We start from the raw sequence: 21,795 nt of genomic DNA, 5'->3' as shown, positions 1-21,795 counted from the left end.
CCTGGCCACCTGAGCCGGCCTGGCCCCACCTGGCCCCGCCTGGCCCCGCCTGGCCCCGCCTGGCCCCACCTGGCCCCACCTGACCCCGCCTGGCTGCCTGGACCTACCTGGCCTCTCCTGGCCCCACCTGGCCCCGCCTGGCCCCACCTGACCCCGCCTGGCCGCCTGGCCCTACCTGGCCCCGCCTGGCCCCACCTAACCCCATCTGGACCTACCTGGCCCCGCCTGGCCCCACCTGACCCCGCCTGACCACCCCTAGCCCCACCTAACCCCACCTGGTCCCACCTGGCCTCTCCTGGCCCCACTTGGCCACCTGCCCAGGACCAAGGGGGAGACGGGGGGCGGGGCAGCAGCTGGGGGTCCCGTCCCGCCCCGCCCCTCCGCCCCTCAGCCACCCCCTTGCCTTCCGCAGTAATTTCTATGCAGTCACCGACCCGGAGCCGGAGCCGAGCGCCCGCCGCCCCGGCTGCTCCCCGGAGGCCCGCCCGCAGGACCTGGCTGCACGCCGGCCGCCGCCGCCGCTCCCGTCAACTACCTATGCCTGTGAGACTGTGAACCTCCCTGAGTGTCCGATCATGTATTTATTTTGGGTCCTTACTCTTTGCACAAAGACAGCAGCACACGTGTGCTTTTTTAGAAAAAGATAAAAAAAAAAAAAAAAAAAAGGACGTGTCGCGGGAAAAGAAGAAAGTCCACTGCACTTTGTGGTTCTTTGCTGTGCTTGCATGTGTCTCCCGGAGGGAACAAGGCCTGTGGGCTCGGGGGGCCGTGCCCCCCCCGGCTGAAATCCACACTCCGAGGCTCTGTCTCTCCACTTGGACGGGATGCGGAGGAAGGAAGGGCCCCCACCCGCAGCCCAGGGGCTCAGGTTTCCGGGCCAGGCACTGGACATCGACCTTGGAGGTGGCTGACCAGTGGTCTGGGGGCGACTCTCCACCCTGCCGAAGCCTGTAACCTTTACGAGTCTGTTTCCCACCACCTCACCTGCCAGGAGACTCATGAGCAGGTATGGCCGGGGGCCACCCCTCTCGCCGGAGCTCAGGACTGTGGGCCTGTCTGTGCTCCCGGCGTGGCCCGCTCAGTGTCTGGAAGAGGGCCTGAGCCGGGGAGGCGCGCTGGGCCCTCAGGCCGTGGGACTTGCCGAGAGCCGGTCCTGGAGCAGGGGCCCTCCCGTGCTCGCGCTGCTCGGCTTTCCAGTAGGAGATGCTCCTCCGGGCCTGGGATGGGCTTTGGGCTTTCTCTTTAAGATGCTGACATGAACGCAAGTTAAGGATAGGAGACAAAATTCCTCATGAAAAATAAATTTTTTTTTCCGGTTTGTTGTCCTCAGCAGGGGCAGCCCCCCCCGCCCTTTGGGCTCAGAGAGCTCGCTGCGTCACTGTGGGCGCCAACAGCATGGCAGGGTCCATCCTGTCCCCACAGAAATGCACTCCCACCTCCTGAGAGGCGGCATGGCGGGGATGGTCTCCCCCTAACCGCTCTGCCCCCCACTGGCTTGCTTGGGAGGAGCTGGGAGCTGGCTTGGAGCAGAAGCTGTGCCTTCTGGAAGAATTTCTCCTGGCCCTTGCCTTCCTGGTGGAAAACCTACTGATCCAGGAGATTGATTTTCTGTGTCCCTCATCTCCCCTCGCCTGGCTCTCTTCTTGCGCCTGGAGGGAGCCTGTTGGCCTGGCTGCCGTCGGTCCAGAGCTGCCAGGGAATGTGCCAGTGTGCGGCCCTGAGAGAAGGCAATCCTGAGAGGATCCATCAGAACAAGCCCGTGGGTGTCCCCGATTAGAAGCAAAGTGATGTCCTCCCCCTCTTGCCCAAGGAGCCTTTGTCCAGAGGCAGAAAGCGTCCTCACCTGGATTTCAGATCAGCATCTCTGCAGGTGCCCTGGCTTAATGCTGTGAGTCGTCAGCCCATCCCTACCCCTTCTCGCCAAGGAAGGTGGCGACTGAGCAGATGGAGGTCTGAAGGGGTATCTCAGGCCTTGGTGACTGACAGGGACAACCATGTCACCCAAAAGCCGGCATTGGGAGTTCCCTCCCAGCCCCCAAAGGTCGGATGTTCAGGCACATTGTGAGTTCTGTGGGGATGACCAGAGCAGCAGGCACAGTCCTCCTGGACACAGGACACTGACAGCCACCTGGAGCTTTAGGAGACAGGAGGGGAGCCCTTCTGGTCCCCGCGGGCTTTCCTAATTGAATCACGAAACAAAGGCATCACTTAGATGCTGACACTTGAGAGAAATTTGCAAGCGTCCTGGATATCATGATGTTTCTATTTTTGTGTTAGGTCCCAGAGACCCCTTTGGAGACCTGTTTTGTGTTGGTTGCTTTCTTTGTCCCTTTTCAGAGAACTGTCACGTGGATGCTAAACGTGGTCTGCAGACTGTGCCGGTGGGAGTGTTTGCTTATTATGTTCCGGGGGTGGGGGGTGGGGGCAGGAAGGCAAGACCTTATTTATAATGTGTAGCAAATTCAGGGCCTTTCCCAGGCTCCGCCCCCCACCCCCTTCCCCATCCCAGGAAGGCCCTGGACCCACCCAGCTGTGCCCGCCCCCAGCATAGAAATCTGAGTTCCTTCGTGGCTCATCCCCGATGGCTGCTGTCCCTGAGAGATGAGAGCCTGGGCACTGTCTGGATTGCTGTGCTGTGAAAACAAAAGGCATTTCCTGAGACTGACAAGGTGCAACTTCCTGAGAGCCCCTGCCAGCCTCCAGCCTCCAGCCTCCGTCCTCCCGCCTCCCCTCGCCCCTCCCTCCACCACTTGGCTCAGTGCAATACTCCCGGTGGGGTCCCTTGCCATGGTACTGTCGCTGCAGCCCCTCGGTCTGCTCCCCGGGCCAGCGCCCTCCACCGCCTTTTCTCTGGTGGCTCAGTTGCATTGCCTGTCCCCACCCCCAATGTCGTTTTTATGGTCGAACTGATTTCAACACAGTGAAACTGCAAACCTCGTGTGTCTTAATTCTCTCTGGGGGTTCCGTGTGCTCAGCCCCCATGGTCTGGGGTGTGACAATCCGGAGCGCGGCCTCATCAGGCACAGAACGCCGTCTCTTTCAAACCCAGAGCCATGGGCACCTCTAACTGTGCAGTCCTGCTGGCCCCAAATAACATATGCAGCCCCCGGCCCCTATCCTCCCTACCGCCCCTCCTCCTTTTTACGTTGAAGAGTTCTCTCTAATAAAATCGGGTAATAAGCATCACCCTCTCTCTCTGCCTCCGTACGTTCTGGTGGTTGGCTGGGGAATTTAAGGACTGACTTTGAAGGAGAACAGAAAGAAACTTTGGTCAGATTTAAAATAACAGGACCGGGGACCCCTGGGTGGCTCAGCGTTTTGGCGCCTGCCTTTGGCCCAGAGTGCGATCCTGGGGTCCTGGGATCAAGTCCCACGTTGGGCTCCTGGCATGGAGCCTGCTTCTCCCTCCTCCTGTGTCTCTGCCTCTCTCTCTCTCTCTCTCTCTATGTCTATCATGAATAAATAAATCTTTTTAAAAAAAGCAAATAAAAATAAAATAAAATAACAGGACCTAATGCCTTAATAGCTGTGGCCTGCTCCGGGTTCCAGTTCAGCTCAGGAAACTGAAAAATTTCTGACATCAGCCCAGCTCAAAAGAACAAACACTTGCCAAAGTTTGTATTTGTTCCGCCAGCGTTGCTCAAATTGAGTAATGAACGCATGGACCCCTTTTAAGGGGAAAATATTTCTCCAGGATTCCCAACTGGAGAAACGCTGCTTTGAAAGTAAGATCCCATCCGTGAGCAGGCCGCCGGAAGCCCAGTTTCATCCTGATGCAGAACAGCACAGCTCACTTAGAACCTGGACATGCCGATGAGCTGCAGCATGTTTACCGTCACGTCCAGAGACTATTCGCGTACTCTCATGATGCATCTGCATTTTGAGAATCACAGGGCCCTTTGGGTTTTATCCACATCCTGATAAGCTGGCGTGTTATGGAGGGTGGCGGGAGACGGTCTTCGGGAAGTCTGCGCCACCCACCGCACCCAGCGCCTTGGCACGAAGCGGAGTGCAAACTAGCATTTAGGGTGACGTCATGAAGTTGTAAAGATAAACATCTGAAGAGCTTAAACTAGAACACGAAGTACCATCCTCTGGGGTGGGCTGCGGGAGCTTGGAGCAGGGACTTCGGGGTCTCCCAGCCCTACCTGCCGTGGTCCTTCCTGGGCCACCAGTCCCTCAGGGACCCCACCTAACAACCAGCACCCCCCCACACACCCCTCTCCCTGCTCAAAGCCCTCCCGAGACTCCCCAGCACCCACAGAACAAAAGCGCACCGCCTAGTTCAGATCCCAGCTCCACGTTGCCTCATCTGGGCTGGGGCGGGGGGGTGGGCACTACTGTTTTTTAAACTGACTTTCCATCTCTGAGCCTCAGTTTCCCCATCTTTGCGGGCGATGGAGCATGATGGTGACTCTCAAAGGTCAGCCCAGCCTCGAGGCTTTTCAGTCTCCGACCTGGAGTCCGTCAGTCTCCCCGGTGAGCAGGCTGGACTCGAACCCACGACGTCGCAGCTTGCCCGCCTGCAGGGGCCCCGAGATCTCGCGGGCGCGGCGCGCCTCCGCTTGGCCCCGCCCCGAGGCCACGCCCCCTCCCGGGTCCCGCCTCCCAAGGCTCCGCCCCACTCGCTGTTCCGGGTTCGCTCTGGCTCCGCCCACGGCCCCCAGGCCCGCCCACCAAGGCGCGAGGACCCACACGGAGCTGCCCCTAATAGTGCCTAAAGGGCGAGTCCTCCACCCTGGAGACGGAGGCCTGGCCGGAGGCCGTCACACGGGCCACATTTGAGGGCAGTGGAGAGGCGACGGGGCGCCGGAGTCCCGGCGGGACGGGACAGTGACGCAGGTTTCCTCCCCTCGGCTCAGGCGCGGGCGGGGCAGCCTGGCGCGCGCCGCAGGGGAGGAAGGCCCCCGGCGCAGGCCCCGGATGTTGTGTCAGCGCTGCCGGCGCCGTCTCAGCTGATGGGTCGGGACACACGCTCGCGCTCGCGGTCGGCTGGTCGCAGGCGCCGCAGGCAACGGAGCGGGAGTCGGAGCCGAAGTCGAAGCGGGAGCCATGGGCGGCGAAGCCGCCGGCGCCGGGACGACGAAGCTCGGCGCAGGCGGAGGCGGCAGAGCCGGGAGCGCAGGTGGGCTCGCTGCGCGGACGGCGCCGGGGAGCCGGGGATCCCGGAATGAGTCCGTGAGGGCTTCCTGGAGAAGGAGGCGTCCGGCCGCGGGTGTCGGTTAGGCAGCGACAGCAGAGCGAGCGGCGCCCCAGGCGTCCCGGGCGTCGGGGCGGACAGTGGGAGCGCCGCGAGCAGGCGGCGCGGTCCGGCCGAGGGCCGAGAGCCCACAGCCCACCCGGCGGTCTCTGCGCCCGCTGGAGGTTCGGTCGCTATTGGGAGGGGAGCACGAAGCCAGGGAGGGATTCTGAGCAAGAGAGCGACGTGGCCTGACTTACTTTGTGGAACTTTCCTCCGGTTTTCGCGTGGGAAAGGGACGGAGGAGGCTGGCAGGAGCGACAGCGGGGAGGAAGGTGGTTCGGTCGTCCAGGCAACGGATGGGGGTGGCTTTCAGGGAGGGAGGCGGGGGGAGGCACGGCGGGGAAATGGGCACATTCGAGAGGGATCTCCCAGGTGGAGGTGACAGCTCTTGCCGCGGGAGTGGGCGTCAGACAGAAGAACTGCTGGCGACAGGTGGCAGGCCTGGGCCGACTTCTAGGACCTGGGTCTCAGCCTCTCTGAGGCCCACAGTCCCGTCTTTTTGGAAAGGGGACACCTGGGGCATCTGGGTGGCTCGCTTGGTTAAGTGCTCTGCCTCCGGCTCAGGTGATCGCGGGGTCCTGGGATGGAGCCTCACACCCGCTCCCTCTGCTTGTGCTCACTTTCTCTGCCAAATGAATAAATACGAGCTTTAAAAAGCGGGTTCGGGGGGGAATGGGACACCTCTCCACTCTGCAGGCTTGGCTTCAGTCTGCTCCTGCACAAAGGGACCCCGACGGTGCCGGGGACTGACTAACCACCTGCCTGGCTGTGACCGTCGGGCCAGTCCCTGCGCCAGTGTGGCCCACACGTGCTCCTCTCCGTACTGAAGATGTCCATGGGGCCTCTCCCAGCACGCCTTGTCTCCCGTCCCTCCGGCCTGTTCACACCGTAGCAGCCACAGTGGCTGAAGTCAGAAGTGGCTGATGGCCCTCCAGCTTCGAGAAAGTTTTTCTTTTCTGAGGCTCCTAAGATCATTGCAACCGCAGGCTGCCGAGAAGTTATAAGAAGCGGAACGGAAGTAGCGCAGACAGGGTTTAAAGCGGGGTGTGCAGCCTGCCGCTTGTGAAGCGAGAATGGTTTATACATGTCTTTTTAAAGATTTCCTTCATTTATTAGAGAGCGCGTAGGTACGTGCATGAGCAGGGGGGAGTGGAGGAGGGAGAAGCAGACTCCCCGCTGAGCAGGGAGCCCGACACGGAGCCTGATCCCAGGACCCCAGGATCATGACCTGAAGCGCAGGCAGACGTTTAACCGACGGAGCCAGCCGGGTGCCCTTGGTTTTTACGTTATTAAATGGCGAGGGGGGGGAAAAGAAAAGTATTTCATGAGACGTGAAAATTTTATGGGGTACTTGAATGCGTTCAAGTTTTGGGGTGCAGAAGTAAAAACTTACTGGGACCCACCCATGCCCATTAGTTCCTGTCTGTCCGAGCTACTATTTCCCTACAACAGCAGAGCAGCAGACTGTGTCCTCGACCATCTGGCCGTTCACAGAGAGAGTTTGCTGGCTCTGGTGTGAGCCCCTGGGGTTGGTGTTTTCCGCACTGGTTCACGTACAGCCGTCAGTCTTCTGTGCACCTCTCATATTTGCTGTTTCCTCAGGAGAATCAGCCATCCTGGATACCGAGTTCAAGTTGGGTTGTTTATGAAAATCTTATCAAGGGGGAATTCCTGGGTGGCTCAGCAGTTTAGCACCTGCCTTCGGCCCAGGGCGTGACCCCGGGGTCCTGGGATCGAGTCCCACATCGGGCTCCCTGCATGGAACCTGCTTCTCCTTCTGCCCCCCACCATTTCTGTGTCTTTCATTAATAAATAAGTAAAATCTTAAAAAAAAAAATCTGATCAAGTGTGTAGTTTGCCTACAGGGACTCCAAAATAATTGGTTCCCGTGGCATAGATTTTTTTTTATGTGAGCTTGACAAGTGGAGCGTTTAACAAAATGAAGAGACATGGTTGTTCCTCTGCACACTCAAAGGCCCCTGACCATTAAAGAGCCTATCCCTGCAGTAGGGCTTGTGCATTCCATTTCGTGTCCACAGTATTCTTTGCCTGGCGCTTGGGTCCTGCCAGTCTTACTCCAGTTCACTCTAGCCCATCCTGTGAGACCTGTTTAGCCACCACTTCTCCTGTAAGCTCCCTCTTGTTACCTGGACAGATCAGATCCTTTGGTTCCTATACTTACAGCTCCTGTACCATCAGACCCCAGCCCGCCTCCCTGTCCTCACTCCCTCCTTCACTCCCCTTCGTTCACGTTGCTCCAGCCACACAGGCTTCCTGCTGCTTTTTGAACATGCCAAGTACATTTCTGCCGCAGGGCCTTTGCTCCTGCTATACCCTCTTCATGGATGACTCTCTCCCTGTGGCATCTTCCCCCACTTTCTCCAGAGTTGCCTCCTCAGATCTCTATCTCCTTTTTTTTTTTTTTAAATTTTTTTTTTTTTTATTTATGATAGTCACAGAGAGATAGAGAGAGAGGCAGAGACGCAGGCAGAGGGAGAAGCAGGCTCCATGCACCGGGAGCCCGACGTGGGATTCGACCCCGGGTCTCCAGGATCGCGCCCTGGGCCAAAGGCAGGCGCCAAACCGCTGCGCCACCCAGGGATCCCAGATCTCTATCTCCTAATGCCTAGTCACTCTTCTTTGGGACTTCTAGCACTGTCTAGTGTCATGTGGCTTGTTTGTTGATGGGAGCCTTCCAAAGGCTGCGACCTTTGGTCGGTATCACTGCTGGTCACGGCCGTGTCCCCAGGATCTAGAACAGCACCTGGCACAGTAGGTGCTCGGTAAACATCTGTCAAACGAGACTGACCAGCAGGCAGTGAGCGCACCTCTGTGGATTCCCTCCACAGGTCAGATTCGGAGGAAGAAAGGTGGCAGCGGCGAAGGAGGCCGAGCCCGAGCCCACTGCCACCGCGATGGCGCTCACAGGACCGGTCCTCTCAGTCCGACTCGGATGAGGAACGGCAGGAGCAGCAGCGGCGCCGATGGGCCCGCCGGCGACGGACACACTCTTGGTCCCCGGGCTCCTCGGCATCCAGCTCGGCCTCCCCAGACCGCTCCCAGAGCCCTCGGGAGGCGGCGGCAGCCCTGAGCCAGCAGCAGAGCTTGCAGGAGCGGCTGCGGCTGCGGGAGGAGCGGAAGCAGCAGGAGGAGCTCATGAAGGCCTTCGAGACTCCCGAGGAGAAGCGGGCCCGGCGGCTGGCCAAGAAGGAGGCCAAGGAGAGGAAGAAGCGGGAGAAGATGGGCTGGGGGGAGGAGTACATGGGCTACACCAACACCGACAACCCCTTCGGCGACAACAATCTCCTGGGCACCTTCATCTGGAACAAGGTGAGCCTCTTCCCGCCCTCGGCACGTGGCGCATCCTTTGCAGGTTCTTCCTGCCTTTCTCGTGGGTTTGCTTCATGTGCCTTTTACGGTTTCTGTTTCGAAAGACGTGGTTTAGCACATGCAGCACGTGTTCCCAGCTGGTACTTTGCCGTTAAGAGTTTATTTTATCCGTGCGCATGCGCCCTGGTTTCTGCCACCTTTTACTGTGTCAATTTTTTTGCCATGTAAAATTCAGACACTTTCTCCGAGACACCAGGCTAATCTCAGACGTGACCGGGAGCAGGTTCCCTGCGTCGTGTGCCCAAGATGGGATTCCAGTTACAGGTGCTCAGTCTTGTTGACATCTCATTGTCAAGATGAAAGTCACATGCGGATCACTCACCCGTCAGTCTCGGCCTTGCGCACAGGACTTAAGGCCACAGGTTTTCTCTCCTAGTTCTGGAGGTCAGAAGTCGGCTCATGGCTGCTTTCCCCAACCTCTGTCATCACGGTCACGTGGCCATCTTGTGTCTTCGTGTAAGGACACTGGTCGTTGGTTTAGAGCCCAGCCTAACACCACGTGACTTGGTCTTATTTCACTACATCTGCGGTCCCTCCTCTCTGCACGTTAGTGTATGTCCCACCCGTGCAGGAGGCTGCTCTGAACACTACCCTGTTTCCATGTAAGGTCCCTTCACAGGTTCTGGGCTTGGGAAGTGGATGTGACTTTCTGGAGGGTGCAGTTAACCCTCACACGGCACCCATCTATGGCGGGATGGGGGCGGGGAGGGGGGCCCTGGGGTGGCAAGAGCAGGCGGGCACAGTCGGATGCCATGATATCTGCCACTCACCACGTGCACTCCAGGCCTTTGTCTAGAACACACTGAGCCCATGCCACCGTGGGCCCTGCTCCTCGCCGCGCCTCTGCCTAGAGCACTTCCCACCTCTTTCTGTGGCTGCTGCTTTCTTGTTCCTTCAGATTGCAGCTGACCTGGTCCCTGTTCTGGGGCCCGCTTGTCAGCCCCCTTGGTCCCACAGGTCCTAGTGTTGCCTGTCCTCTCCTCCTAGCACTTCACTCATGAACCGGTGCCACTCAACTGCTGGCACTGGGGACCGTGCAGGCCCAGCATGCATCCGTGAGCTGCAGAGACAGATGCCTGTGGAGCCGGCCATCTGGGGGAGACTGTAAATAAGTAGATTAGCAAAGCACAGAGGAGAGAAGGCAGGCAGGTGTTGGGGTGCTCTGGTTGTGGTTAGAATAAGCAGGTCCAGAAAGGTCTCATTGCAAAGCAGACATCTAAATGTGGGTTCTGATTGATAACGTGCGTATGATTCCTGCCAGACTGTGAGCCCCACCGGGCAAGCTCTGTCCCCAGAGCCTGGCGCACGCTCGGCCCTGGGTAGGTGTGGAATGAATGAGTTCCAGGTGATGTGCACACACATGTGCTCAGGCATTTCCCCAATGGTCTTTCTTGGGCCCCATGCTGGCTTAGGGGGATTTGCCCCACAAGAGGCCTTCACTGGCCCCTCCGGTGATAAGCACGTTGGGGGTCGACCCCAGCTCAGCCTCTGAGGCCGCTCTAGACAGGCCAACAGTTTGGGCAGCATCATGCGTTTTGTCCCCTTGTCCCAGGACCGCTGGCTGGCAGCATGGGCAGTCACCATGTTGATCGTTGACACACACTCCATGCTGGGCGTTGTTCACAGTGCTCTCCGCGTGTTGGCTCTCCCTGACTTGGCCTTGTTGGCTCCAGGTCACTGAGTTGGTGGCCCATGGTCTCTATGCTCCTGAACGGCAGAGCTGTGATTGGAACCAGGGCTGCCCAGCTCCTCAGTTGCTGTTCTGTGTGGCCACAGAGGTGACAAGTATGGTCACTGCTAATAGGTGTGGCGGCTGGGGAGGCCAAGGAGCAGCACGGGTGTCGCCGGGTGGTCCCTCACTGAGCTCCGTGTCCTGCTGCGGGCATATTTTCCTGGGCACTGGGGGCCTCCTTGACAGCCCTCGGAGCCAGGGGAGTGCATGTCAGTAAGTGTGGGCTCAGCGCCCGGCTCAGGCAGTAATCATGGGGGGATGTCAGGGTCGAAGGGTCTCCAGCCCCTGTGCCCCAAGCACCCTCCATTGGGTGAGGGGGCAGATAGGAAAGAAGCATTGACCATGTTGCATGGCACCCCAGGGGTCTGTGAGCCCGGGGACTGCTGTTCCTCTCATAGTGAGCCCAGCAAGTGTGCTCTCTGAGTCCTTCCATCGCTGTCCTGCCTCTGCCCGCATGCAGTGGGCCTCTGACCTGCTGGGGGCTTAAACGGACTTGGCACAGCTAGGCTCCTGTGTAAACCAGGGCAGTGGGGCTCATGTTGAGATGCTTCTGAGAGCGACCTCCGGGAGTCCCTGGGGCAGGCGGCTGCCTCCCCTCTGCACGTTAGTGTATGTCCCACCCGTGCAGGAGGCTGCTCTGAGCATTGCATTCGGCCGTGTTGGGTCTGGGAGCACTGAGGGGGCCGCATCTTCAGTGGGACTCAGGGAGGTGTGGCCATGGACAGGTCACTTCTCTGGGCCTCACCTGCAGAGACGCTACTCAGCCAGGTGGATCTCGATCTGGGTCTCACAGAGGAGGGCATGGAAGATCCTTGGCGGGTGGTGCCTGGGAGGGAGGCGTCTCTGCTCAGTGGGCGTGTGCTTGGCCCTTCCAGGCCCTGGAAAAGAAGGGGATCAGCCACCTGGAGGAGAAGGAGCTGAAGGAGCGCAACAAGAGAATCCAGGAGGATAATCGCCTAGAGCTGCAGAAGGTGGGGTTGCCCTGGGCCTGCCTACGCGGGTCAGGAGGCCTTCCCTTGTGAGGGCCTAAATGCTGGCTGACCCTGGCTTAAGTCAAGGGAGACCTGACTGGCTTATGCAGTAAGTCCAGGGGATGCTGGCTTCAGGCAACATGGATGGACTGGATCAAGGGGTTCAGGCCGTGTCTCAGCACACTGTCTCCCTCCATCTCTCGGTTTTGATGGGCCCTGGGCTTTACTCTCAGAAACTTCCTTCAGTGAAAGGTCTGAAATGGTCCTGGCTGCTGCAGGCTGCTGTGTTTCCAGCAGAAAGAATGTGCATCTGCCCTAGTGTCTGTCTGAAGCAGGCTTTCCTGACTAGTCCACACCCGGGCTGGTGGGCTGGGGCCAGGCCTGGGTTAGAGTCCCACCCCTGACCTCAGGGTCCCCCATGGCCTTAGAGAGTACGTCCTCCCCGTGCACCCCCAGGTGAAGCAGCTGCGACTGGAGCGGGAGCGGGAGAAGGCCATGCGGGAGCAGGAGCTGGAGATGCTGCAGCGGGAGAAGGAGGCAGAGCACTTCAAGACGTGGGAGGAGCAGGAGGACAACTTCCACCTCCAGCAGGCCAAGCTGCGGTACGTGGGCAGGCCTGCACGGTGCTGCCTCCACCTCCCTCTGCCCACAGCCTCTTTCTGGGCCCAAACGCACAGAGCCCTGTCTGCCCCAGGGCCTTTGTATATGCTGTTTGCACTGCCTGGAGCCTTCTGCCCTGGCTGGTCCCCCTTGCCCTTCAGGTTTCCACCCATCGTCGCCTCAGGGGGTCCCTCCCTCACCCCCTTTCTGGTGCCAACCCCTGTTGTGTGTGCCATTCCTGTTCACTTCCTTCCCTGAGCCTGTCACTGGCGAGTCCCCTTGTGTCCCCCATTGAGTCGCATGCCAAGGAGACATCTGCGTGATCTTCGCTCCATGTAGTGGTGCCACGGGAGCTGAGCAGAGTGCTAGACCCCAAGCCAGAGTGGTCACCCCTCTCTACTCCAGCCCACAGCCCGGTCCACAGACAAGGACTGTGAGGCTCTAGGGCTCACGAGCACCCCAGGCCCGGTGTGTGTGCGCCAGGAACCCACTCCTGGCCCCTCTGTCCTGGGGCCTGCTGGCCATGCCAGCCTCAGGGGCTCAGACCTACCTGGTTCTGACTCCTGTCCCCATGGGTGCAGCAGTGAGGCTTCGGATCTTCCACCCCAGCAGCCCACCCCAGGTGGTCCTCCCTGCCCTGCTCCACTCCCACCTGCTGCTCCTCAGATGCCACGCTTACTTACGTCTTCCAACTCCCTTGCTCCTGTGCCTGGCACCCCCCCTTCCCGAAGACTTCTGTGACCACCAGCCCCTACAGGCCAGGCTCTCCCCCTGGCTCCCACACAAGGCACCCCTCCAGAGTAGGGTCTTCAGGAGGGGCAGCGGGGGTCATGATGTCCTGGGCTCTGACACCACTTCCCTGCTCCTTGGCAGCTCCAAGATCCGCATCCGGGACGGGCGGGCCAAGCCCATTGACCTGCTGGCCAAGTACATCAGCGCCGAGGATGATGACCTGGCCGTGGAGATGCACGAGCCGTACACCTTCCTCAACGGCCTCACTGTAGCGGATATGGAGGACCTGCTGGAGGACATCCAGGTACTGCCCGGCCCTGCCCCTCGCACCCGGGCCCTTGGGATAGCCCTCCGCCAACTCGCCCCTCTGCACGTCCACCTCCAGGTGTACATGGAGCTGGAGCAGGGCAAGAACGCAGACTTCTGGCGGGACATGACCACCATCACAGAGGATGAGATCGCCAAGCTGCGCAAGCTGGAGGCGTCGGGCAAGGGCCCAGGTAACCCAGCACGGGCGCCAGAGTCCCCAGAAAGCGCCCGGTGTGCTCTGAGGGACACATAGCTGGATCCGCCTTCGTCTGGGTGGCTCCCCAGGGAACCTTGGCCTCGCTGCTGCTTCAGTTTCCCCACATGGGGTCTCCATGTCCCTCTCGAGGCCTCTCCGGGAACCACCAGGGGGCAGCAGCAGGTGCTCCTGACGCTGACTGGGTGGGGGCTCAGACCCCCCAGCGCACCCACCGGCCTCCTTGAAACACTCAGCCGCTCAGCTTCCCTGGGAGTGGCGCCAGCAGGGGCTTGTTTGTTTGGGTTTCAAGTTTTTGCCAGAGGCTTGGTGTGTTTGAACCAGAGTGGGACTCGGCTCCGCTTGTCTGGGAACCCCCTGGAGCCCTAGTCTGTTCAACCTGGTGATCTTTCTCCGTGTGCGTTCTTGCCCTGGAGGTGGCCATACACTCATGACCTCTGGGGAGTGACTCTGGAGCTCAGCACCACAGACGCTGGACCCTGACCCACTCGGTGTCAGAAACACTCCGTCCTGACAGCCACAGAGCTCCCTAAACATAACCTGGTGTCCCCTGGGGACAGGATTGTCCAGGGTGAGAACCGCTGTTCTAGGAGCTTATAACCAACTGCATTCCACCCCTCGAGCCGCCCCTCAAACCGTGCCTGGCTCCTCTGCGCCTGTCCTGGGCACGTCCTCTGCTGCTGTTTCTCAGGCGTGGTGGCCTCCCCTCCCCCACGCCTGTGTTGCTCAGACAGGGCTGGGGCTGGTTTCCTCTGCTTAGGAGAAGGAGGCACGTCTTTCCTTGTCTTTGTAACTGGTGCTTTGTTTTCCTGCGTCCCCTCCGCACGTCCTGTAGTAACTTCAGGAGAAGGAAAAGGAAATGCTTTGCTGTTGGAGATGCTTGAGGAGGCATTTCCTTCGGGGGCAGCGGGGCTGGGTATAGAACTCTGGCCCGAAGGGCACTGACTGGGCAGGTGTGGCCCTGAGTGCGGATCCAGGCCACCAGGCCGCTCAGTGACCTGGGCCAGTCGGCTGCTCCTGGGAGCCTGGTTGTCCCTTTTGTCCCCTGGGGATGATAAGACATGTTTGGGAGCATCACGGGAGGAGAAATGAGTAGGTGGTTGTCACGTACCAGAAGCTACACTGGCCAGTGTCACCGAGGGTCGTGGCATTCAGGCTCACCACTGGCCTTTGCCTCCCTCGCCCCCCACCTCCTGGGGTTCCCTTCACTCGCCCGTGTTGGAGCCCCACTGTGACCCCCCCACATCACCATTTTTGGTGCTCCCTCATCTTAGTGGGACGCATCCTCCAGTAATTTCTGGCGAGAATCAGGAAGTTCTGGGACGTCATGCACGTCCGGCTGGGGAAGAGTGGGGGCCGGCCCGCCCTGTGCCCCTGCGCACAGCTGCCCTGCGCCCAGTCCCTGCCCGCTCTCCCCCTCACCTGAGCCATCCTCTGAGGTGAGCTTTGCTTTTCCGTTTCTCCATTCGGCCTCATTTCCAAGCAGTCTCAGCCCCATCGTTCCTTGAGTCGAGTGCCACACGTTGTCTTTACAAGTTCAGTTGGGCTTCTTCTCTTGTTGTTCTCACGTTGGTAGCTGTGCGGTAGAAAGTGGGTGACCGCGACGGGTCCCCCACTACCGTTCCCTGTGGGTTCTCCCCGTGTGCTGCCCGCAGAGTGCTCCAGTCAGCAGAGCACAGCTGCTCGGGCGCCCGCCTCCAGCCAGCCGGGCCCTGTAGCTGGGTGTTAGGGGGCATCTGGACCTGGGACCCGACTTTAACTCGTGACAAGATGGAGCTTGGCTCATGTGGGGCTGTGCCGGCGGACGCAGTCTGTGTGTGGTGTGAGTTCTGTGTGAGCGAGCGCGGGATGTGGCCCCAGGGGCGGCTGGGAGCTGTCTCTGAATTCACTTCTGATCCTGTAACGTTTCTGTGCCCGTCGCAGACTCAGCCGGTCAGACTAGGGTACCTGGGGCGCCCAGCTGTGTGCAGAGGGGCCAAGTCTCTGTGCTGCTTCCCGGGTCCTGCGCTGGTTGGCTAGAGGAGCGTGCTTCCTTCGTGCCCCTCTCTGACCAGCTACGACTCCGTCCAGCGGGAGGGTAGCAGAAGCCAGGTCTTGAGCAGGGACCACGTTCTGCTCATGTCCCTCTGCACCCAGCAGCAGCTGCACCCTAACTCCTGAGGGCCAGCACGGTGCCGCAGAGAAGCCCCACAAGGCCCCTGCCCTGGGGAAGCCACAAATCGGGCATCCGGGCCAAGGGGAGCGATCTGGGAGGCAAACGGACAGGGAAGGTCACGTTGCTGGAGGAAAGGCCCTGCGACAGGGTGTGGTGTCTGTGCTGAGCAACAAGGAGACGGGTGTGCCAGAGCGGGTGGGGCCCGCAGCACCCAACACCGCCCTCCGGGGCCGCCAGCTACCACGGATGCAGGACCGTGGTGGGGGGTGGTGAGCATGCTCCCCTCGGGGCAGCGCCAGGACTTCTTGCAAAGCCTGGGAGATGAGCAGCTCTCCTTCCTGGGGAAACGGGGAGACCCAGAAGCGGCAAGCCCCCTACCCAGGATCACATGGCCGAGAGCGGGAGCAGGATCTGAGCTCCCGAGAGTTGGGCTGTCAGGTGATTCCTCCTTGTTCTTCAGATGTTTTTCGGGGTGACAGGCCAGACATGCCAGGCTGAGGTGCTCAGACGTGGCCCGGGGGTCAGACCCTCTGAAGGACCTGCCCGGCTCCCCAGGCCCACAGAGTCCGAACCATCCCAGCCAGGGTCTGTGGCCTGGTGTCCGCTTCATGTGTTAGCAGGATCCAGCCAGAGGCGGGGAGGAGGACCCCAGGAGCAGGGGAGGAGCGGGGCGGGCAGAGGGAAAGCTCAGACCCCGGCCCGTGCTGAACGTCCCGTCCCCTGCAGGAGAGCGGCGAGAGGGGGTCAATGCCTCGGTCAGCTCTGACGTGCAGTCGGTCTTCAAGGGGAAGACGTACAGCCAGCTGCAGGTCATCTTCCAGGGCATCGAGGGCAAAATCCGGGCCGGGGGCCCCAACCTGGACATGGGCTACTGGGAGAGCCTCCTGCAGCAGCTCCGTGCCCACATGGCGCGCGCCAGGTCAGTGCTTCCCCCGGCCTCTGTGGGGCCCAGGAGCCGGCCCCAGGGAGCGTCCGCTCACTGTCCCAGTTGGAAGGCTGTGCCCCTGGGGTCGGGGGTTGGGGGTCGGGGTCAGGGTCCGGGGCGGCGGGCAGGGCCTCTGCGGGCCTGGCCTCCAGCCGCACCTGGCCTTCGTCTCGCCCGGGTCAGCGGGCATCTTGGCGGGCCCGGAGGCCGCCTGTCCCCCGTCTCCCGCCCACCCCACACCCTCTGTGTACAAATTCTCAGCATGTTTGGCCGCGCCGCATAAACACAGCGCCTGGCTGTCGCTAACTGCAGAGCTGCCTCTGAGTTCACTCGTCCCCTGCTGGCGTCTTGCGCCCTGTCCCCCCCGGCTCGGTGGCTGACATGGCGCATGAATCCCTTGAATGGGGACCCGCTCTTGCCAACCGCAGAATGCTGCTCCCGGCAGGGTCTGTCACCCTGAGTCCCGGCCCCTGGCCCAGAGGTTCCCCCCACCGCAGCACCCCCACCCCGGCAGGCTCCCCCTGCCCCCCCGACCCTCTCCCCTCCACAGCCTGGAGCCTCAGGGCCTCGCCTGGGCAGGGACCCCTTGGTGCCCTCCCAGGCTCCAGGCCCTCGCCATCAAAGGGGATCGGAAGAAAGGCCGTGGGGGAGGGGGGGGGGCCCCTGTGCGGCCAGTGTCGGGGTGACCGGCAGCCTGCGTTCCAGGCTCCGAGAGCGCCACCAGGACGTGCTGCGTCAGAAGCTCTACAAGCTGAAGCAGGAGCAGGGCGTGGAGAGCGAGCCGCTGTTTCCCATTCTCAAGCAAGAGCCCCCGTCCCCTGGCCACAGGTAGGCCACCCCGTGGCCCCCACCCCACCCCTCAGCCAAGGACCTCTGGTGGGCCCCCGGGCAGCACCTTGCTCCTTGCTGCCTGGCCCAGCCCAGCCTCCTCCCTTGTGCAGCCTAGAGCCTGAGGACCCGGCACCGACCCCACCGGGGCCCTCCTCGGAGGGCGGCTCTGCGGAGCCCGAGACGGAAGGGGCGGCGCCCGTGGAGGGTGAGGCGGACGGGGAGGCCGTGCTCATGGAGGAGGACCTGATCCAGCAGAGCCTGGATGACTACGACGCCGGCAAGTACAGCCCCCGGCTGCTCACGGCGCACGAGCTGCCGCTGGACGCCCACGTGCTGGAGCCCGACGAGGACCTGCAACGTCTGCAGCTGTCCCGCCAGCAGCTCCAGGTCACAGGTACGGGGGCGTGGGGACCTGCCCGGGGCTCACGTGCAGGGCTTTCACCAGCAGGCTCTCTGGCCGCACGCCTGGCCACAGGCTCTTCGGTGCCCACCCAGGAGGATGCGGAGAGATGACCCAGACCGGGCGTCGGGGGCAGGGGGCAGCGAGGGGGGGCTTTCTGTGCACCTCTGGGTGGAGCGGGGGCCCAGGGCTGCCGCATCCCCAACGCGCACCCCCGCCTGCAGGCGACGCCAGCGAGAGCGCGGAGGACATCTTCTTCCGGCGGGCCAAGGAGGGCATGGGCCAGGACGAGGCGCAGTTCAGCGTGGAGATGCCGCTGACGGGCAAGGCCTACCTGTGGGCCGACAAGTACCGGCCCCGCAAGCCGCGCTTCTTCAACCGCGTGCACACGGGCTTCGAGTGGAACAAGTACAACCAGACGCACTACGACTTCGATAACCCGCCGCCCAAGATCGTGCAGGGCTACAAGTTCAACATCTTCTACCCCGACCTCATCGACAAGCGCTCCACGCCCGAGTACTTCCTGGAGGCGTGCCCCGACAACAAGGACTTCGCCACGCTGCGCTTCCACGCCGGGCCGCCCTACGAGGACATCGCCTTCAAGATCGTCAACCGCGAGTGGGAGTACTCCCACCGGCACGGCTTCCGCTGCCAGTTCGCCAACGGCATCTTCCAGCTCTGGTTCCACTTCAAGCGCTACCGCTACCGGCGGTGACGGCCAGGGCCTTCCTCCCACACCACCTGCAGCCCCCCTCGGGGTCTGGTGGAGCCAGCAGCCTCCCCGGGCCGGGCGAGGGGCCCCGGGAGCTCAGGCTGGGCCTGCCGCTCCACCAGACTCAATTTCCCCAGTGGGAAGGGGGTGCAGGGGGGCTCACCACAGAGCCTGCTGGGGACAGTCAATGGAACAGGGTGCGGAACAGGGAGCGGCGCTCTCGGGCAGGAAACCAAGTCCAGGGCGGCTGCAGGACTCACACTCCTGGCCCCTTCCCTGGCTGGCCTGGCTGGGCCTGCAGCACAGGGACGTGGGCCCCCGCCGGGCACGGTCCAAGAGAGCCCGCTGAGGGGCGCCTGAGCTCTGGCTCCCCAGGTGGCCCCAGTGCTGGTGTGGGCCAGTGCCCCCCTGGTGGGCGAGGAAGACCCATCACCATCTGCCGTCGGGTCCAGGAGTGGGGGGGGCGGGGCCTGAGATGTTCTGTGGCTGCAGGAGCCTGGTCTCCGTGTGCGGCTGTGGCACGCCACCTGGCCTGGGGGCCCCCCATGTTGGGACAGCTGTCCCTGGAGAGCACCTCCCAGCCGGCTCAAAACTGGCCTCGGCATCCCTGTGTGTGGCCTGAGCCCGGCGGCGGGGCTGACAGGTGCAGTCACCACCCGGTCACACGCTGCCCCAGAAACGTTTCTTGTGACATTTGGTTCCAGAGACTGTTCCTTCTGGCCTTAAGGGGGATGACCCCCGCCCCACCAAGGGCCACCTGAGGGCTCCTCCAACGGCCCCACCCACATGCCCTGTTCCGTCTGGAAACGTTTTAGGTTGTTTCTCTACGAAGACTTTTTTTAGGTGGGGGAAAGATCTTATTTTCATTTAATTGGTCGACTCATGAAGTTGCATGTTTTTTTAATAAACGCTTTATTTTAGAATACTTCCAGACTGTCAGAAATGCTGCAGAGTGCCCCGCCCCGCCGCCGCAGCCGCGTCCTTACCATCTCCCTGAGCCCGGCATACACGTCCCAGCCAGGGCTCAGGGCTCGCACGTCCCAGCCAGGGCTCGGGCAAGACGGCCTTTTACAAAGCTGCAGAGCACAGAGGCGGCGGCCCCTCAGGAACCTCCCGCTCCAGGTTTCCCGTCTCTGCCCTCCCGGCCTCACCTTCCAGTGCGTCTGACCGGCTGGAGCCTGGGTGGGGAGGGTGCTCTGGTCAGCACCCCCCACGGTGCCCAGGCCGCCTCACGACAGAAGGGTCCAGCCCAGGGTGCATGGCCTAGACTGTCCCCAGGCCACGGGTGGCCCCCAAGCCCACCGGTGGCCCCCAAGCCCACCGTACGCTCCCAGGAGCGCCTGGCACAGCTCACATGTGCCCACCGCAGCCGGGAGCAGCAGGAAGGGGCCCCCTCACAACCCGCGACAGACATCGCTAATCAGTGGCGCCTGCTGGAGCCATCTTCCACTGTCCCACACGTCCCAGCAGTTGGCACCAGTGCATCCCGGACCTGCTCCCCTGTCCGGGTGCACGCAGGCCCCAGCGCGGGCTCACGGAGAGAGGCCACGTGTGCGAGCCGGGGTTGGAGTCTCCGGCTGGGAGGATCCCACCTCCCAACCGCGCCCCAGCCCGTGTCCCTCTGCTCCCTCACGGGGTGCGGACCCCAAGGGCGACCTAGGGGTCAGGCTGCGGCAAGGGGGGCTTGGGGTCTGGGGCCCCCAGGAGGAACGAGGAAGGCTCCCTGGAGAAGGGGAGAAGGGGCGCTGGGCAGAGCTGTGGCTCAGGGCTCGGGGCTGTGGGAGAGGTTGAGGCAGCAGGTGCTGGAGGTGGGGTGGGGTGGGGAGCAGTGACTGCAGGCCGGGGGTGGCCCTGGGAGCCATAGAGGGCGAATGTCTGGCGGCCTGGAGCTGGGTGTCAGTGGAGACAGCGCAGCCGCCCCCGCCCCCCTGCCCTCCCCCAGGGTCCGCCCGGTGCCTTAAGCTGCCCCAGCCCCCACCCTGTCTTCCTGCCCTTGGCCTTGGAGGCTAAGAATAGACACTGCCTGCCGGGCCCCCACCGGAAGCCCGCCACGGGGGGCGCATCCTGAGCCTGGCCTCTGTTCCCACCATCTGGTCCTCCCCAGCAGATGAGCTGAGCCTGAGCCGGCGGGCGGGGCCGGGAGGGAGGCCCGGAGGAGGCGGACGTGGCCGCGAGCTGCGTGCCCGCACGAGGCCTCTGCTGCCTCCTTCCCTCCTGTGGGCCTCAGTTTCCCCCCCCCTCTTTTTTAAGACTTTTTGAGTAATCTCCACACGTGACACAGGGCTGAGCTCACGACCCGGACGTCGTACCCTCCGCCAACAGGCTGGCCGGCGCCCCCAGTCCCCTCCCCCGCCCCCACTGCCTCGGGCGCTGCCGGGTGGCGGCGCGCAGGTCTGGCCCCTCTGACACGCCGCGCTGTTCCCAGAAGGGGTGCTGTCCTTGTTATCTCGCGGCAGAGGAAGTGGGGAGCAGGGTCCTTCAAGTCCCCACATCTGTAGCCCCCGCTCCACATCCTCTCGCCACCACATCTGCCTTCCTTACAATTTCCCGAAGCCTCAGTGCCCCCCCCACCCCCGTCTCCTCCTCAACGTCTTGATCATGTCATTTCTGCCACGACCGTCTCTCAGACCCGGGGGACTCCTGTTCGTCCTACAAAGCCCCAGTTCTGTCAGGATGCCTTCCTGGCTCACCTCTGGGCACCCCCTACGCCCCGTCACCTCCTCTGGCCCAGCCCTGGCTCCAGGGGGCCGGACTGTCCCTCTCGCTGGGACTTTCTCCCGCAGGAGGCATCCTCGAGGGCAGATCCAGCGCAAAACTGTGCCGGCGCAGGGATAGGACACAGACTTGCCCCTGAGGGAGGCTGGGGGTAGCAAGACGGCCTGGGAGAGCCGGGCTTTACAGAGGAGGGGCCCTGGGAGCCAGGGCTGTGCCAGACGCCTAGGAGCTGGGGACCCCTTCCCAAGGAGGAGAAGTTAGAGTTAACGGCCTCGGGGAGGGGCCGTCTGGGAGGACGCTGGGTGTGAGCTAAGGCCTGGAGGCCGGAAGGACGGGGACTCGCAGGGCAGAGGAGGGCAGAGCCGACCTCCAGGTCCTTCCCAGGCAGGGGGGGGGGGCGGGAATGGGCGGGGCGGGGTTGAGGCCAAAGCGGCCAGGCGGTTCACTTGGGGCCAGTGAGGCCCGGGTCAGGCCTCCTGCCCCCCTCGCCTCGCCTCACTTACCTGCAGCGCAGGGCACCTCTGGGGCCTTTGCTCAGCCACGTCCAGCCTGGCCGCCCTCTGCTCTTGGGGCTGGGGGGCGGGGTCTGGGGTCTCCGAGGAAGCGCACCCTGCCTGCGGCCCGCACCCAAGCCCCGGGCCTCACCCGCACTCTCGCCTGAGCTGAGCGGCCGGGCACCCTTGCCCACCCCACGCAGGGGTGAGGGGTGGAGGGGGAAGGGGGCCGGACCTCCTCTCCCCCGCCGGGCTCTAGGGCTGTGCTCTCTCCAGCCCCACGGCCTCTCCAAGCCTCTGCCCTGCAGGACACTCCCGCAGGGAGGCGGGGACCCCCAGCACGCCCCAAGGGCTCCGCCCGGTGCCCACAGAG

At 62.4% G+C, this 21,795-nt stretch overlaps 2 protein-coding genes across 9 annotated transcripts in view; both read left to right on the top strand.

Annotated features, from left to right (window-relative positions):
* PIP5K1C (phosphatidylinositol-4-phosphate 5-kinase type 1 gamma) overlaps positions 1–3,186 on the top strand; it is a 49,228-nt gene extending 46,042 nt beyond the window's left edge. For all 8 annotated transcript variants that reach the window (XM_041761032.1, XM_041761025.1, XM_041761026.1 and 5 more), the window contains one exon: positions 413–3,186. In XM_041761032.1, the coding sequence (XP_041616966.1) occupies positions 413–415 (3 nt within the window). In that variant the 3' untranslated portion in view covers positions 416–3,186. The remainder of the gene's footprint in view (positions 1–412) is intronic.
* Positions 3,187–4,919: 1,733 nt separating this feature from the next.
* Positions 4,920–19,136, top strand: CACTIN (cactin, spliceosome C complex subunit). The gene is made up of 10 exons (XM_041763845.1): positions 4,920–5,125; positions 8,092–8,572; positions 11,240–11,335; positions 11,792–11,937; positions 12,809–12,971; positions 13,053–13,167; positions 16,072–16,264; positions 16,976–17,098; positions 17,212–17,495; positions 17,726–19,136. The coding sequence occupies exons 1-10, from the start codon at positions 4,959–4,961 to the stop codon at positions 18,214–18,216; spliced, it is 2,259 nt and encodes a 752-aa protein (XP_041619779.1). The 5' UTR covers positions 4,920–4,958; the 3' UTR covers positions 18,217–19,136.
* Positions 19,137–21,795: the final 2,659 nt, after the last annotated feature.

This window comes from Vulpes lagopus, chromosome 7 (genome assembly GCF_018345385.1).
Source record: "Vulpes lagopus strain Blue_001 chromosome 7, ASM1834538v1, whole genome shotgun sequence".
Taxonomy (NCBI): Eukaryota; Metazoa; Chordata; class Mammalia; order Carnivora; family Canidae; genus Vulpes; species Vulpes lagopus.
This window is presented reverse-complemented; position numbering and strand designations above follow the sequence as displayed.

Excerpts from the sequence above, each read along its gene's own strand:
- CACTIN (XM_041763845.1), top strand. The coding sequence starts at position 4,959 with ATGGGTCGGGACACACGCTCGCGCTCGCGGTCGGCTGGTCGCAGGCGC. Across the intron at positions 5,126-8,091 it reads CGGCAGAGCCGGGAGCGCAG|GTCAGATTCGGAGGAAGAAA; the intron begins GTGGGCTCGCTG and ends TTCCCTCCACAG. Across the intron at positions 17,496-17,725 it reads CCAGCAGCTCCAGGTCACAG|GCGACGCCAGCGAGAGCGCG; the intron begins GTACGGGGGCGT and ends CCCCGCCTGCAG.